We start from the raw sequence: 19151 nt of genomic DNA on the forward strand, positions 1-19151 counted from the left end.
AAATGGAAGATATGAAGGGGAATTCTCACTAAAGAACCCTAATGAGCCAACCTCAAGCCCAAAGAAGGCAAGAGCCAATCCACTTTACAAAGAGGCCAATTCTCATCAGAAAGTATGATAATGATCAAGAAAAAACCTAGCATGGGTATATATAGACCTCATGCAATCAAAAAGACTAGATTACCCTTCACTAAGTCTCAAGTAACTCCATACGCCCTCCATGGATCCTTGGATCCAAATACAAGATGTGAGGCTATACAAGACCCACGCCAAAAGAGACTCAAAAGGACCAAAAAGATGCCCAACAAAATCGTATGCTATCAAAATCTCAGTATATATATAAAAAAAAAAAGAGAAAACAGAAAAATTGGACAAGCTTCCTCCCTTTCTTTCCTTCCTTTCATCCTTCCCTTTTCCTTCCTTCTTTCCTTCGTTTCCTCCCTCCTTTCCTTATTCTTTCCTTCCTTATTTCCTTTTTCCTCCTTCCATATTTCTTTCATTCCTTCTCTCCTTCTTTCCTTGTTCTTTCCTTCTTCCCTTCATCCTTCCTTCTTTTGTTCCTTTCTTCCTTATTTCCTTCATTCTTCTTGATTTCCTTTCTTCCTTCTTCCCTTCTTTTCTCCTTCTATGTTCTTTTTTTTCACTTGATTCAAGGCCAGACAAGACATCTATATATTGCAATATATATAAATTTCCAATATTTTCAAAATATCATAATATTTTTCCTTTAGAAAAGGTTTTGAATTTGCAGTGATAATATAGTGTCAAGTCAGATACTTATGACACCATTTTAGTGTCAAGTCAGATACCACAGAATATCTTCCAGCCACAAGCTGGTGAAGTTGATTCAATGGCTAACATTCCATTAAATAACTTACCTTTGACCAAAAACACATAGATGTAAAAAAACACTTAAAACAAAAAATATCTTGCAGTCACTGGAAAGTGCTGACTTTGCAAAAGGAAATGCAACAAAATAGAAATAAAATGAATATATAGCTGACTCAACAGGGGTTGGCGTAGTGGGTGCGCATCGGCCACTAGACGAGTGGTCAAGGTTTGATTCCCATGGGTGTCTCTTCTCTGCACAAGCCGGCGCCCAGCATAGGCCCCGACACAACGACCATAGGTATGGCAGGCTGAGCCAGTCCAACCAGGTCTTTGTACTGGGTACAGTTTCTTCGGGTTATAAATCGAAAAACAAAAGGAATATATAGCTCTTGTAGGAACAATATATAAAAAATAGACACCCTTATCATAAACAGCTATAGAATCCATTCCTACTTTTTTAAAATATTGACCTTGCAAAAGAAAATGCAGCACCCAGTGCAGAGAGGGGGAGTAATCATGAATTTTACAATGTGGACACAAACTCAGGTCCACAGTCAAGTGACACCTCTCGGCCCATAACGGGACGTCCAATCCATAGAGGTGGTTTCTCACTGTCAAATAAAAAATAAAAAGGAAATGCAGCAAAACGGAAATAAAAGGAACATGTAGCTCTTGTAGGAACAGTATGTAAAAAATAAGCATGTTGATTATGCAACTAAAGAATATGTTCCCACATTTTAAGTTTGACCATAACAAATACCCATTTATTTGCTTTGAGCATTTCTTACGTAGACACCTCCTTGGTGATTCCACCCCCAACTACTAAGGTTTAGACTTTGCTTGAAGAAACATAAGGCAGCCTGGTACCCATAAGCAATCTCTCAAATGATTCTAGAAAAGACTACTTGTCCTACAATTTGCAGATCTTCAGAGGGAATTTGATCCCATGGACAGCACTGTCCATGGGATACAAAACACATGGAGCCCATGGCTGCGCAAACACGGGATGCACGGACAGGCAGGACAATGCATCCATTTGGGACATGTTTTGATGTCCCAAAGTGTTCTCCCCCCCCCCATGGAAAAAGGGAGGACAGGACAGGATATGACAACTAAAAAAAAGTGTCCCCTCTGTGCTTGTCCAGCGCTGTCCACTAACAGGACAGGACATGGCATCCTTGTCCTCCCCTGTCCGCAAATCAAATGCCTCATCAAAGTGTCTCCACTGCCTTTTATTCCCAGTTCATGAACAATATGAATCAGATGTCTTTATCCTTCCTCATCTAAACAAATTAGGAGCTAAGAAATAAACAGCCAACCACATTTCAAAGTGAAAACGTTCTTATCAAATCTTGCCATTCTGGGTCAGCTGATTTTAGTTAATACAAATTTGTTTTTACTAGACTAATCCCTTGCTGAAGTAATAAAAAGTGTATACCATGTCCATGATGTGTATCAGAGATAAAAATATAGCAAAACATGGAATAGCCTTTCTCGAAGCTTTGTAAGTCAGCAGGTCTGGCTTCCCCTTATGAATTCCTGGGTAACCACAAAGGCTTTTTTTTTCCTCAATGCTCTATATTTACAGAAGAGAAAAGCTAATAGGAAACATCAACTACCAATCCATAAGAACTCTAACCTTAAGCACACATTACACAAAAAGTCAAAAACTACCTCCATGAAGCACGTGTTTCCCATTTCAGTAGGAATTTTGTATGTTTCAGTTTGGATTTATAAGTATCAAAATTCCTAAAGTACAACTGAAAAGCATAATGCTAGACTAAAACAAAAGACAGAATAAAGTGGGTTGAGTCTACATGTGCACATGAAACAAAATCAAGGAGACAGTAACAAGACAATTCTATCAGTAATAAAGCAACACAAGTATAAAGAGGTCAGAAAAAATAATTTAAAATTAAAAAATATAGAATACACAGGCAGAGAGGAAGTTGCAAAAGAGAACACTTAGAATGGACCAGTTCTCACCCTTCACTATCAATCTTTTCACAAAACCCACATAGAGGACTATTTGGTTCAAGAGGAGAATCACACGAGTCATTCTCTGCAGAGTCACTTTCTCCCGTTGCAGATATATGGTACATGATGACTGTCTTATTTGAAAAGGGTATCAGCTGACCAGGAAATTTCATAAGATCAACCAGCAACTCAACTGAGTTCAGTTCAACTGTAACTGACATATATTTATACTGGTCAAAGCACCCAGAACTATCACCAGGAAGACCCTGAAAATCAGTCGTCAAAGGTTGTAAGTTGCTGGAAAGACACACACGTGTACTTATGTGAGATAATAGTTGGTCATGTGGCTAATGCCATACCATCGAGTGGGAAATCATAGCCAAAAGCTTTAACCTCATTGATGTGTTCAGCATGGTTCATTTAGTAGGAAATGCACACTGGTCCAGTTGTTTTGACATAAACCCTTGATTTTTTTATAATAAAAATTTAGAGCATCCCAGGCAGTTGATTTCAAGCTCTCAGAAGTCTGCTTTCGCATCACAATTTGACAATCCAAAACATGTTTCTTAATAAAAAAGCTATGTAGATGATATCTGTAAATCCTGACCACAAATACATAAAAAAAACAGAAAAACATTAAAAGTTGCATGGTTCACTAGACAGTACAACACTAATGACATGAATAAATGTTATGAATTACATTATACAGTTGATTGCAATGCTGTAGGTATCGTACGATACGGAACGATACGTATTGTTACTATGGGCAAAATCGATACGATGTATCGTACTTGTATCGGGTTTACCGTGCGATACACCCCTATCATACAGTATCGTATGATACATGGTGTATCGTACAATACACCTTCGACGCATTTTAAAAAGGGTCAAACTATATTTTTACCCTTTTGGGTTTTAAAGACCTTTTGAGGGCTACCTTCTTCATTTGTGTAGAGGTCATCAAAGGGGTATTCATGCACCCATCAACTCGTGAGAGCGATTTGAGGGTGATCCGTGCGCAAGGGAGATGGTTTTTTAGATTTTCTCAAGAGTACATTTTCACCATTTTTCACTGAAGGTAAAAAATTCATATTCCTTGCTTTTTATAGAGTTTTTTAAGGGGAAGATGGCATCAAATGATCCGACATGGCAATGAGGCACTCAAGTAATAAGTGAAAACCGATTAAAAATTGAGTGTAACTATTGTCAACCTATTTTTTTGGTCGAAGCATGATTTAGCCGGGACACATTACAATGTTGTTGCCTACACGTCAAGGCATTTGTCGGATGTCGTGAAATAGCAATGTTAACAATTACCCACTAGTTTAAGAGAAGAAAGACAAGAAAAAAATATAAATGATGCAGAAAGAGGGTATGCGCAGCCCTGGGAGGATGTGTATGACGAAAATAAGCCCCCTACTTTTGATCCTGCAGCCTCTAACATAGCATCAAAAGTAGACAGTTCAACAACGAAGGGGAAAGGTGTAGAAAGTAGTAGTAGTAGTAGTAGTGCCACCACTGGAACAAAAAGAAGAGGAGGAAGTTCTTTGAAAGGAAGTAGAACTAGAGGCTCTATTAAGAGATTTTCCCTCTCAAGATCGCCTCTGGGAAGCAAACCCGACAATTGTACTGCTATGATTCCTCAACATTTAGTCGAGCAGGCGCATGTTGCGGTTGAGATATGATTCTATGATGGATGCATTCATTTCAATGCGGCAAATTCCTTTTATTTTCAGGTCATGGTAAATGCCATAATCCGTATCAAGCATGAATATAAAATATCTTCATATCATGCTTTGACAGGAAAAAATTTAAATACTAATGTGAATGAAGTGAAGGCATATTGTGATAGATGAGACAATCATGGACAGAAACTGGGTGTAGCATCAAGGTAGATAGGTGAACAGACAAAAAGACAAAGACCTTGATATATATTTTTATCTATTGCCCGAAAAGAACTATGTTTTTGAAGTCAATTGATCTGCCTGATATGCCCAAGATAGCAAAGGTATAACTCAGAACAAGGTTGTTTGTATTGTGTTGTATCGTATAATATGGTACGATACGTATTGTTACATTTTGCCTTAACAATACACACTCGTATCGCGATAAGAGTGTGTATCATACCTGTATCGGTTGTATCGTATGATACATAGGTCTGGCTCACTTAAAAAAAACCCAAAACCAAGTCTTTTTCATTTTGGCTTTAAAAGGCTGCTTAACGGGCAACTTCTACACGTGTAGAGGCTGCTGGAAGGAAACCCACACACCTTAGGTTCCGTGAGATCGATTTGGGGGCCGATTCATGTGCAAGGGAGAGGGCTTTTACGATTTTCTAAAGAGTGCATTTCCACGTATGAAGTGGGTAAAAAAATCTCTATTTTTTGCTTATTATTGAGTGTTTTTAGGGGAAGATGGCATCGAAAGAACCGGCATGGCAATGGTGCACTCAAGTAACGAGTGAAAACTAATTAAGAATCAAATACAATTATTGGCAAAATAGTTTTTCAGGTAGTATCTCTCAGTTGAAGCATCATGTAGCCAAGACACATCATAATGTGCAAGCACGCACATTAAGAAAATTGCAGGATGTCGTAAAACTGCAATGCCAACAATTACTCAATGATATGAGAGGAAAAAGACAAGAAAGAGAGATTAATGAGGCAGAAATGGGGTATATAGAGCCTTGGGAGGATGTGTATTACAAAGACGAGTTCCAAACTTCTGAACCTACAGCCCATAGCATAGGATCAGAAGTAGAAAGTTCTGCAGCGAAGGACAAAGGTGTGGTTGGTGCCAGTAGTAGTGTCGCAGGCACAAAAAGAAAAGGAGGAAGTTCTTTAAGAGGAGGACCATGAGGTAGAGCTAGAGGCTCTATTAGGAGCTTTTTTCATCCTAGGACTGCTTTCAGGGCGCAGCCCAACATTCGTACTGCTACGACTTCTCTGCATTTAGTTGAGCAAGCGGATGTTGCAGTTGGGAGATGGTTTTATGATGCCTGCATTCCTTTCAATGCAGCAAATTTATTTCATTTTAAGGCCATGGCAGATGTCATAACCAGTATCGGGTCGGGATACAAGATGCCTTTATATCATACTTGAGGAAAGATTTTAGATGCTAATGAGAATGAAGTGAAGGCCTATTGTGATGAGATGAGGCAGTCATGGAAAGAGACAAGGTGTAGCATCATGGTAGATGGGTGGACAAATAGAAAGTCGAGGACCTTGATAAAATTTCTTGTCTAATACTCCAAAGAAACCATGTTTTTGAAATCAATTGATTTGTCTGATACGATCAAGACAACAGATGTATTGTTCAGGGTTTTTTACCAGGTTGTGAAAGAGGTTCAGCCTCAAAACATTACACAGCTCATTACTGATAATGCAACAAATTATAAGGCAACAGGTAAAGAATTGGCAAAAAAAATTGGATGATTCTTTTGCACCCCGTGTGCTAACCATTGCATAGACCTCGTGCTTGAAGACATTGACAGCATGGATGAGGTACATCAGACAATTGAATGATGCCAAGAAATTACTAAAGTTATTTACTTACAATCATGCATGGGTTTTGAGCCTAGTGAGAAAGTACATTGATGGTGTTGAGTTAATTCATAGTGCAGTTATTAGATTTGCTACGAAGTTTTTGATGATGCAAAGTTTAGTAAAGAATAAAAAAATTGCACTAAAAAAATTGTTTTCATCAGATACGTGGAATGCATATCCCCCTGCACACAAAAAAAGCCCAGAAAAATTGTAAATATTATATTCATAAGTGAATTTTGAGATTAATGCATGAAGTTATTGAGAATAACTATACCTTTGGTGAAGGTGCTTCGATTGATTGACAGTGAAGACAGATAAGCTATGGGTTATCTCTATGAGGCCATGGATAAGGCAAAAGAGACCATTAGAGATAATTTGAAGGGAAAGAAAATAAATTCTACATACCAATATGGAACATCATTGATCATAGGTGGACTGGGTAACTTCATCAACCTCTTCATGCTACAACATATTATTTAAATCCTACATTTACATACTCCTCTACGTTTAAAATGGACAAGAAAGTCAACAAGGGACTTTTGGATTGCATCGAAAGGTTGAACCCCGATTATAGCATTCAAGATCAAACTCATAAGGAAATAGAAACTTATGATAATGCATTGTATGATATGGGGAGACCTACAGTAGTGTGAAACCGTGCAACAATGCGTCCAGGTAATTTATTTTGTCTATTTCAATTTTAATTTTAATTTGCTATTTAGTTATGATGTTTTGTATGATTGTATATCCATTATTTTCTTATAATTGATTTCTCATTTTCTTGTTTTTTTTTTCAGACTTGTGGTGGGTCAGGTTTCAAAGTGATGTTCCAAATCTAAGAGCTTTTGTCATTATCATTTTAAACCAAACATGTAGTGCAAGTGGATGCGAGCGAAAATAAAGTGTCTTCGAGCAAATCCATACCAAAATAAAAAACAGATTAAAGCACAAAAGGCTCAATGACCTCGTCTACTTTAGCTACAACTTACGATTAAAGAGAGGTATATAAATATGTAAAGTTTACTTGTCATTTTCATTCAAAACTCAATTAATTTTAATTTTTTCTTGTCATCTTTTTAGGCAAATCGAAAAGTTATCAGCAAGGATGCACAAAGAGTAATTTGATCCCATCAGTTTGAAACATTTTGATGAATTAGATGCATAGGTTGAAGAAGAAGCAAAGACTCTTTTGAACGAAGAGGACATTCAACACGGATGAGATAAAGCACACAATTGAAGGCTGCCAAGAAATTACTAAATTTATTTATAATCATGCATGGGTTCTAAGTTTAATGAGAAAGTACACTAGTGGTGTTGAGTTGATTTGTAGTGCAGTTACTAGAGTTTTTTTATAGTGCAACATCTAGTAAATAATAGAACTCCACTAAAAATGATTTCATCAAATGAGTGGAATGCATATCCCATTGAAAAAAAAAAGATAAATTATAAATACTGTATTCAGAACTGAATTCTAGGATTCATGCATGGAGTTGTTGAGAATCATTATACCTTTGGTGAAGGTGCTTCAATTGGTTGACAGTGAAGACAAATCAACTATGAGTTATATCCATGAAGTCATGGATAAGACAAAAGAAGTCATTATAGATAATTTGAATGGAAAAAAAAATTGTACATGCCTATATGGAACATCATTGATCATAGGCGTACCGGGCCTCTTAATGCTATAGCATATTATTTAAATCATGTATTTAGATACTCCCCTACGTTTAAAATGGACAGCGAAGTTAATAAGAAACTTTTGGATTGCACCCTGATTATGGCATTAAAGATCAAATTCATAAAGAAATGAAAATTTATGGTAATGCATTTTATGATTTCAAGAGACGTGCAGTAGTGCAAAACTATGCCACGATGTGTCAAGGTAATTCATTTTGTCTATTTCAATTTTAATTTCATATTGTTATTTAGTTATGATGTTTAGTATGATTGTATATTTTATTATCTTATTGATTTCTTATTTTCTTGTTTTTTAGACATGCGGTGGACCAAGTTTAGAAGCGATGTTCCAAATTTGAGAGTTTTTATCATTTGCATTGTTAGCCAAGCGTGTAGTGCAAGTGGATGTGAGAGAAAGTAAAACGTCTTTGAGCAAATTCATACAAAAATAAGAAATAGATTGGAGAACAAAAGGTTCAATTACCTCGTTTAGTATACTACAACTTACAACTGAGGCAAAGGTATATAAAATTATAAAGTTTAAGTATTATTTTCATGTGTTTATTTAAAGTTTTTTATATCATACAAAGCTCAACTAATTTGAATTTTTTTCATGTCATCTTTTTAGGCAAATAAAAAAGTTATCATCAAGGAGGCACAAAGAGCAATTTGATCGCATCAGTTTAGAATATTTTGATGAATTGGATGCATGGGTTGAAGAATCAACCATTTTGAATGAAAAGGACAATCAGTAGATCAACGTGGAAAGAGCACAAGAGGTAGATGATGAAAAGCCCACGTATATTGGAGAGGATATGGATGTCGAAGGAGAAAAAAAAGAAGATAATGATGATGAGTGGGGTTATATAATATATTTTCAAAAAACTTGGTTATTTAACACTTAAGTGTTCATAAACTTAGTTATTTTGTTTTTATTTATGTAAATATAAAAGTATGAGTTTTGTGGCATGTACTTAATTGTTAAAATACATGTATATATATACACATATACATGTGAAATACCCGATAGGGGTATTTTGGTCATTTTGTATAGTTGTTCTAGAAACAACTATTTATTTAATTAGGTTATTTTTCCTTTTTATGTTTTTATTTCTTTTAAAGCTAACGCATAAAGGGCCCCACATAGAGACGTTGGGGACGTTGCGGGCTCCCAACGTCTCTATGGGGAGCCCCCTAGGTCTCTCCTTTTTGCCCCTCTTTGTGTATAAATAGGAGTGACTCCCCCTTGTATTTCTTAAGGCTCTTTGAGCTCCTTTTCAATAAAGTCTATATTTTTTTATATGTAGCCTTTTGAAGGCTTCTTGTATTGTCCCTAGGTGGACTATTTCTATATTCCCTCTTGTGGGTTAGTGCTTGTCCATTATTGGAGCTTGTGAATGCATTAAGCATTCTTGTTATATATTTTCGCATACTTCATTACATGGTATCGGAGCCATACGGTTCTTAGAGCTAAAGTGGTGACGTCTCTCTTTCACCTCCCATCTCATCCGCAATGGAGTCAAAGATCGATTTATCCTTCAAGCTCAATGGAAAGAACTATATGATGTGGGCATCCGCGATGGAAAATAAACTCAAAGGAAAAAAAACTTTGGGGCTATGTAATGGGTTCTATTCTGAAATCCCAATTGAAGCTCACCAAGATGGAAGGAAATCAGGAAAAGGCTTTTGAGGGAGATGCTCGCCTCAAGGCCATTGAAGAACACCAAAGAAAGGAGAAGGATTTGGAGAGCAATCATGCAAAGATTCTTGCATGATTGCTGAATAATGTAGAGCTCAAGGTATGTGTAAATATTGCTAAATTTGGTAGAGCCAATGAGACTTGGTTTTTTTATGAAGGGTATGTATATCCAAAAAGATCTTCCAGAGGCATACATCTTGCAAGAGAAAGTAAAAACTACTAAACAAGGGGATTTGAGCATACAAAACTATTATAGTGTCCTAAATCCTCTATGGGATGAATTGGCTCTTTTGGAGCCCAAATGGATGGCTATGGAAGATGTAGAGCTTCAACAAAAACAAATGGAACAAGAAATATCGTTTCAATTTCTATTTAGGCTTCGTCCCGAATTTGAACAAGGTCTTCTCTTTTACATAGATCCACTATTCCTCATTTGGAAGATGTTATTGCCGAAATGACTCAAGAAGAAACTCGACTTGGCATGAGTAAAAGTATAGAGGAAGTTTTTGCCGTGTCTAAGCCTGACAATAATGTTAAGACCAGAATTAGTGGAAGCTTCTTAGGTAAGTGGGAAGCTCGCTTCTCGGAAACTCGCTTCAGAAGAGCGATACCCGTCGCTTCCGAAACTTCATGGGAATCGCGATTCCCCCACGCTTCTTCTATGCTTCTCACACACATGGACTATGCTTCCTATATGTTTTTCTCACGTTTCTTTTCATGTTTTTCATGTATTTTCTCTCAAGCTTTCACTCACTTTCCATGTACTTTCTTTAAATTAGTAACTGTCATTGTTAGATTTTAACAAAAATTTAACTCTTTTACTGAAAAATCACGAAATATAAGAATGATCAATTTTATTTTAGTTTTTATTTGTTTCTTGTTCGATTCCTATTCAAATACTATATTGCTTCATTTTTTTTAATATTTTGCTTTTAAATTGATACTTCGCTTTTCGCTTCCTAGAAATTTTAAAATGCCTCGCTTCTCGCTTCCCGTATTGTTTCCTGCTTCAGCTTCTTAGTTTGGCAACTTTGGTTAATACATACAAACCACCACATTTTGGAAAATAAGGTAACTACAATAGAGGTAGAAAGACGATTGGTCATTGCTATGAGTCGGGTCATATTAAGCCAATTTGCCCAAAATAAAGTGGAACTTTCAAGCCTAAGGTTGCTTCCGTCGAAGAATCAACCACAAAAAAAAATGAAGGCAAGAGCAAAGATCTCAAAGAAACTTTTGGACAAATATCTATGGCTCTACAATAAATACTTAAACCTACCTCCTCAACATCGGGTGCCACCCGGTATGTATTCTTGGATCTTAGATTTTAGGGCTTCTTTTCATATGACCCCTCATGAAAATGCTTTAACTGATGTTTGCACCAATTCAAAATTATCTTGTGTTTCTACGGCGATGAAACGTTTTTAAAAATTAAAGGTATAGGAACACTTGATTCAAAAAACTCTCAAAAAAATTTTATTCTAAAAGAGTAGTTCCAAAATTAAACCAAAACCTTTTTACGGTCTCCCAAATTGCCAACTATGGATGTGAAGTATATTTCTTATCTAATGGTTGCTTTGTGCAAGATTTTTAGTTCGGGAAGCGGATTGAGCAAGGCCATAGGAAGGGTGACCTCTACTATATGGATCATTTGACTCTTCCTACAAACTTTTTTTATACTTATGTCCAAGACAAAAGCATTGAAACTTGGCATAAAAGACTTGACATCCAAGTTACTCAAAAATGTATTTTTTTTCTTTTAGAAACAAATTTTGTAAAGAAAAAGATATAAGTTGCAAAGATTGCATTTTTGGAAAAATGAAGTCTATTTCATTCTCTACTAGAACTTTCATTACTACAAGACCTTTTGAATTTGAGCACTCGAATCTTTGGGGTCCATCTCCTGCGATATCTTAAGGTGGTTATTCATATTACGTAGCATTCATTGATGACTTTACTAGCTATCTATGAATTTATTTTCTTAATCTAAAATCGAAAGTTTTCTCCTTTTTAAAGAATTTCACATGAAGATTCAAAATCAATTTCAAAGTAGCATATCCATTCTTAGATCTGACTCAGGTGGAGAATACCGTTCAAATGAATTTCAAGAGTATTTAAAGCAAAATGGAATTTGTCATCAAAGGCCTTGTCCTAGAACTCCACAACAAAATGGGCTAGCGAAAAGAAAACATAAGCATATTATAGAAATTGCTAGAACCTTGCTCATTTCTAAAAATATTCCTAAGAATTTTTGGGCTGAAGCGGTTTTAATCTCTACTTATTTAATAAATCGTATGTCATCTTCAAACTTGAAAAATAACTCCCCATATGAAAAACTTTTTAAAATCACACCAGATTTCAATCGCCTTCGTATTTTTTTATGTAAATGCTTTGTTATTTTGCACAAAATAGATAAGTTATCTCCAAAGGCAATTGAATGTATTTTCCTTGGATATGATGAAAATAAAAAAAGATATAGATGCTTTGATTACAAAAATAATAAACTCTATGTTTCAAACGATGTCATCTTCTTAGAAGATGAAAATGGATTTGAAAATCTTACCAAGGAGGAAATTGACTATATGTTATTTATATGATCTTTCCCCATTGGAAGATATGTGTGATGATGCATTGAATCATCATGAAGTATCTAATATTGAAACATCACCAAGTAGTGATGACATTCTTGATAAGAATCTTCAAGTTTATACCTGACGAGATCAAGATAAACCTATTAGTGCTTTAGAAAAAAATTCTCAAAATGATGCATCAACAGAAGAAACCTCTCTTAAGAGATCAACTAGAGAATCCATTCCACCAAATAGATTTGTGTTATATGAATCTCTTGCACCTAATTATAGGGCTTCGCTAATAACTTTACACTCATATTATGAACCAACACATTATAATCAAGCAAAAAATATACCACATTGGATTGAAGCCATGAAAATTGAACTCGATGCTCTTAAGAAAGCTAACACTTGGGAAATAGTCAAATTTCCTCTAAACAAAAAACCTATTGGATGCCGGTGGGTTTTTAATGTTAAAACTAAAAGTGATGGTTCTTTAGAACGATGTAAAGCCCGATTAGTAGCTAAAGGATATTCACAAGAATACGGTATTGATTATGAAGAAACTTTTGCACCCGTAGCAAGAATGACTAGTGTTAGAACTTTGATAGTTGTAGCATCAACAAAAAATGGCCAATATATCAAATTAGATGTTAAAAATGCTTTTCTTAATGGAAAACTAAACGACTTAATAGAAAACTAAACGCAAAAGTATATATGGATCCTCTGCCAAGGTTGAACATTGGACAAGATCAAAATCTTAAATTTTTAAAAGCATTATATGGTCAAAAACAAGCTCCCAAGGCTTGGTATGATAGATTTAGTGATATCATGATTAAATTGGGTTTTCGTTCATGCTATACTGACATTGCTTTTTTTGTCAAAAGTGCAGGAAATAGTATTATTATCCATTTGCTTTATATTGATGATATGATTATTACAAGAAATGATCAAATTGGTTTTGGTAATGTTAAAAATATGTTATGTCTGATTTAGGATTCCTAAGATATTTCCTAAGGATTGAAGTTGCATACTCTCCTTGAGGATATATACTCTCACAAATGAAGCTTGTTGCAGATATATGTACAAAATCTAGAATTTCAGATGACAATAAGGTGGAGACTCCTAAAGTAATCAATGCAAAATTGAGACTGGAGGATGGGGTTTTTCTAGAAGATCTCACACCCTACAGTCAACTTATTGGTTATCTCACTTATCTTACTATTACCAGACCAGATATAGCCAATTTCAACATGCTCCTACAACTGTGCATATGAGTGTCGCACTACGGATCATGAGATCAATAAAAAATATCATCACTAAAGGGCTATTTTTATCCTCATCCTCCTCTTTAAATGCATTTGCTTATATTGATGCAGATTTGGGAGGTAACCCTAATGATAGAATCTCAACTACTGGTTTTTGTGTTTTTTTAAGAGATTTCTTAATTGCATGGAGATGCAAGAAGAATAGAAAGTCTCGCTATCCTCTACTGAAGCTAAATATAGGGTTATGGCAACTACGATAATGGAAATTGCACGGATACAAAGTCTTTTCAAAGACATGAGGTGCAGACATCTTTGGACCTTCAAAGTTGTGTTGCGGCAACAAAGTGCAATTTATATCGCCAGCAATCACCTTTCATTAGCACCAAGCACATAGAGATGGATGCCACTATGTTCGTGATGAATATCTGAGAGGAACAGTCACCTAAACATATGTCACATCAAAATATCAACTAGCGAACTTCTTCACCAAATCCCTTACTGTTCCTCGTTTTATCTTCCTACTTAGCAAACTTTCGGTTATCTCCACGTAAAGTTTGAGGGGGGGGGGGGGGGGGTAAATACATGTATTTACATTATATATGTGTGTGAAATACCCAACAGGGGTATTTTGGTCATTTTATATAGTTGTTCTAGAAACAACTATTTATTTAATTAAGTTATTTTTTCTTTTTATTTTTTTTGTAATTTTCTTTTTTTATTTCTTTTAAAACTCACGCATAAAGGGCCCCACATAGAGCCATATGGGGAGCCCCCTAGGTCCCTCCATTTTGCCCCTCTTTGTGTATAAAGAGGGGTGACTCCCCTTGTATTTCTTAAGGCTCTTTGAGCTCCTTTTCAATCAAGTCTATATTTTTTGTGTAGTCGTTTGAAGGCTTCTTGTATTGTCCCTTAATGGACTATTTCTATATTCCCTCTTATGGGTTAGTGTTTGTCCATTATTGGACCTTGTGAATGCATTAAGCATTCTTGTTATATATTTTCGCATACTTCATTACATTAATTGCAAGGTATTTAATATTTTGCATTGTTCTTTTGAGATATGCATGCAATATTATCTATATTAGTGAATGTTTGATGATGTCTTATGCAGCGTTTAGAGGCAAATCTTTCATATGTGTTTTTAGGGTTGTATTTTGTTCAATTCGTTATTGTTTCATGTGTTATGATTTTTTAGAATTTTTGCTAATTTTTTTATTTTTTATTTAAAATTTATTAAAAAATTATGATTTTTTACGAAACGATACACTACGTATCTAACTTTGGGCCCGACCGATACGGGTAACGATATGCTACTTACAACCTTGGTTGATTATACATGTTATCTAGCTGGAAATCATAGCTGCAGCCTTTATTGACTTCATTGAATCGGGTGGATGCTAAAGACTGCACCTTTGGATCATGTTTTTCCAATGCAAAAATATAATTTTTCTGAATCATTAATTTGTCTACATTGTGGGGCCATTGAATTTTAAAACTCTTGAAAAAATTGCATACACGACAGAATTTCATCATCCAAAACCCATTTTCTACGTAGATCATATTTGCAGTGTCAAATCCACAAAAAAACTCAAAAAATATGAAAAATATACTGTTTTCTACTATAGATAGTGTATACACCATACACAAAAAGTTGCCAGGACAACACCAAGCTTTTGTATCTTGTGTGCACCCACCTTGCATCGTCCGATCAAATGACTAGATGATCAAAAAGCCCCTTCAGATGTGACCTACATGGTTTGTTTAGTGAAAATTATGCTTTTAGTCATGTGACTGCAATGTATAAAAAGAATTTTCAATGGCCTCAAAAATCAACCACCTATAATATGCCAAAATGTTATGCTCAAAAAATCATTATTTTGCTTCAAAAAAAATGTGATCGACAGTTTGATTCCTAGCCACAAACCATGCTGAACACATGTATGGGGTCAAAGTGGGAAGGAGGTTGTTAACTTGGTCAAAAGAGAGAGAGAGAGAGAGAACATATTATCTAATTAGAACATACCACCATAAGTTTACACTCGAGGCCCACAGCATCTGCAAGAACCTTAAATAAAATTGCTCGAGGCCTGCATAAACCATTTTTTATTTGCCCTAACAGCTGGACAACATGATTATCAGATACAAGAGAAAGATCCTCAACAGCTGCTTTTGCAGGACTTAGTTCAGAGGCAGGGCGCTTGTAGAAATTGGAGACCTGGACATCATCAACTAACATGTAATCAAGCACAACTATTTGAGGAAAGAAATTTCATAATGAAAAACAACCATTTTTAAAACACAGCAGCACCACATTGTAAGTATGAACCAAATTTTTTGTACAGCAAGATCTGAACACTAAACCCACACAAATTACAGTTTAACTACCTTTCTAAAGCATGGAAATGAATATCAGATACAAGCATCCTGAAATGCACATAAATATCTCATCTAGAATATTTAGCTACCACATACAACAAAGCCATGCCATACTTCAACTGGAAAACTATCTGTTAAGTACTGCATGTTCATGCGCCTGTTGTGGCAAGGAAATACTTATAATTAGCATTACAATACAATGCATCAACGCCCCTTAAACTTGAGAATGATATCTTTACCCAAAAACTTTTGAATGATGAACAACACAACAATTGAATCAGAAATAAGGGATTTAATTGTAATAACCCTGATTTTTTTATTATTATTACCTTAATTTATCTTAAAATAATAAGTAATTTCCTGAATCGGGCATGGGATCCCAGTTTCAGATCCAGGATCCATAACGGATCTACATATATATTCTCATATAGATATATAAGTATGAGAAAGAAATAGAAAAAAAATGATGAATGATAATAATATTCTAAAATTTAAATATAAACAAAAATTATATATACCGAGGGATCCACAGTTGGATCCATTTAAATCCAACCTGCGGATCCACATCGCAAAGGTGGCGGAGGTCCAAACCCACGGTTGGATCCCGGGTCTCGGGTCCGGACCCGGGCCGCGCCCCGTGATACGAATAAAAAAAAACAAATGAAAGCCCGATACGGGCTGCCCGATAAAAGGGGCGTGTTAGGGTTCAGAACCCTAATACGCGCCAAAGCTTAATGGAAAGGAGGTGGGGAGATGCACAGCCGCCGGGAGGAGGCTCCTCCCTTTTCGGGCACCCTTCTACAAAAGGGGGTCCCCGAACCCCTTCCTCCCATTCACTGCTTCTTCTCGCTCTCCTCTCTTCCTCTCACGCTCTCTCTTTCCCTCCTGTTTCCCCTGTTGTCTCTCTGTCTCCCTCTCGCCCCGTTGCCCGACCTTTCATCTCGCTCCCAACGTTCGACCGCCGCCGCCGTCGTCGACGAACTTCCAGAGGAGCAGGAGTGGTCGGCTGCACCTCCAACGATGGCGTCTCAGAGGAGAAGCACTGAACAAGTAGGTTTTACTGTTTTTGTTCTTTAGGGTGTACTTTGGGTCGAGCGTGGGGTGTGGGTTGCCTTTAATGTTTGCCGTAAAACCCAAATCAACAAATTTATGGGTTTCGCCTGCTATGAACCCAAATCAAAAACGTGGGCTTGTGACTCAAATAGGAGGTTACTAAGTATTCGTAGAATGCTAGTCAAGCATGAACTACGGTCTTGCCCAGCCTTTGTATTTGGTGAACCACGAAATGCCTTTTTGGTCTGTGCATTTGTATGTAATGATACATGTTTGCACAATCTATATATGAGACGAATTAGGTAATCCCTTGCTACTTCTGTGCTTTTATATGCAACATCATGTACTGAATGCCTGCACAACATTTGCATCAGATAAATCATGAAATATGCACAGATAATAAATGAAGATTTAGGCTTCATCTGCTAAATGGCGATACAGATTCTCGTATTTATTTTACTAAGCAAACCTGTTATGTTGTAAGATGGCCTCTTAACCTTATGTTATTCATCATTTAATTAAGTAGCAGTTCATGGTTCTCATTGATTATTTTTGTTTGAAATTCTTGTGTCTGCATTATTCGTTTATGAGTAGGTCGTCTGCTTACAGCCCCATATGAGAACCGCAGTAACTATTGACCTTTGAGGGCAACCCAATGCCAAATACACTGATGTATACATACATAGTCAGTTCACCTGTGAATGGTTGCACTACCTTTCAACCTCAAAACAAAATTAGGGATTTTAGTTAATTATAGACTTAACCATGGAATTATCTTACTCTATCTTTGTAAATGCTTTATTAGAAAGCCATTGTATCCCTTCGATGGTTGCTTTGAGATTGTGAATCTATCAACATTCATGAAGTTTTCTAATTTCAGCTGAGTCATGAAAGTCGAAATCATTTTATCCTTTACCCATTAAAAGGTTTAAGGCTTCCATCCATGCAAATGACTGATTCTTCAAGGAGCCATTGTTTCTGCTTGACATTAAACTTTGTGTACTTAAAGCATATTAAAATTGGAGAACTGTTAGTATCAAGTCAACTATTGAATGACCAATGGCTGATAAAGAGCCTGGTAGCCACAAGGGTGTAAGAAGCAGAGTATCATTGACTGCAAATGTTCAAAGTTGGAACATTGACAAAAGATGTTTTTTTCCAAGTGGTAATGAGGCTTGAATGGACACATGGTTATTTGGTGTAGTGGCTATCATTTCGAACTTACTGCTGGACAATAATTTCACTAAAAATCCCTATGTTTGGTTTTGATTTCGCCACTTGTTTCTTTGGATTTTGTTGATCATTCTTATTGCAGGAATCTCCACTTGGGACTGTATCTTTGCAGCACACATTACTGTGCACTTACAAGTAAAGTTAGCGACCCACTAACAAAAAAAAGATATTGTGGCACATTGACTGGATTAATTTATTCAGTGTTATTCCCTCCCGTGAGTGGGTTGGTTTGGGTTATCTTGCTCAATGGGTAATATGGGTTGAGTACCCGATTTTGGGTACTTGGGCTTATTGAATTACACTGGTAAGTAAATGAAATGTTAAATTTTGTTGGCCTGACTGGTTTAAAGGTACCGGGGCTTGTGTGCTTGACGGTTTAAAGGTACCGGAGCACTCTAAGTGAGTCTGTGCAATCAAATAGAACAAAATTGGTTTGTATACCCATGTAAGTTCAGAAAGGGTGGGGATCTACTAATATGGTAGTAAATTTTGGGAAAACGCTTATGTACATCAAGAAATTTAAATAAATGAAAATATCAACCCACTCAGTTTTCAGGATTACCTTAGAGAGGGTAGGTGGCACAAAACTCTGGGGATATATGTTTATTGCTTCGAGCGAAAATGGGTCGTTGGTCCCCAGTCCTCGGAGTTGGGGGACCCGGACTACCAATGTGTCCTAGGTGGTAGCTCTTTGTTCTTCTACAGAAGTTAGGGATGCATCCTGTTTTGGTTTTGAGCTTTTGGGAGGTTCTCTCGGTAACTGACCGCTACCTTAGGATTTACAGTTTCAGTTAGAATATTTGGGTTAATAAAACACCAAAGAATAATGAACCCCTGAATGTTCTCTTCTGTTACGGTTGCCTTGGCCCGCATATACCCGCGGGATAATTAAAGATAAACACTTGAATTAGATCATCTTAAG

The 19151-nt window shown here is 36.3% G+C and overlaps 1 protein-coding gene across 1 annotated transcript in view; it reads right to left on the reverse strand.

Moving 5' to 3' along the window:
* LOC149843818 (serine/threonine-protein kinase EDR1-like) overlaps positions 1-19151 on the reverse strand; it is a 146949-nt gene that overhangs the window by 85082 nt on the left and 42716 nt on the right. The window contains exons 5-6 of the mRNA XM_090000078.1: positions 15591-15782; positions 2818-3074 (exon numbers count right to left, since the gene is read on the reverse strand). Coding sequence (XP_089856204.1) covers positions 2818-3074; positions 15591-15782 — 449 coding nt within the window. The remainder of the gene's footprint in view (positions 1-2817; positions 3075-15590; positions 15783-19151) is intronic.

Source organism: Nuphar pumila, chromosome 3 (assembly GCF_984573655.1).
Source record: "Nuphar pumila chromosome 3, dmNupPumi1.hap1.1, whole genome shotgun sequence".
Lineage (NCBI taxonomy): Eukaryota > Viridiplantae > Streptophyta > Magnoliopsida > Nymphaeales > Nymphaeaceae > Nuphar > Nuphar pumila.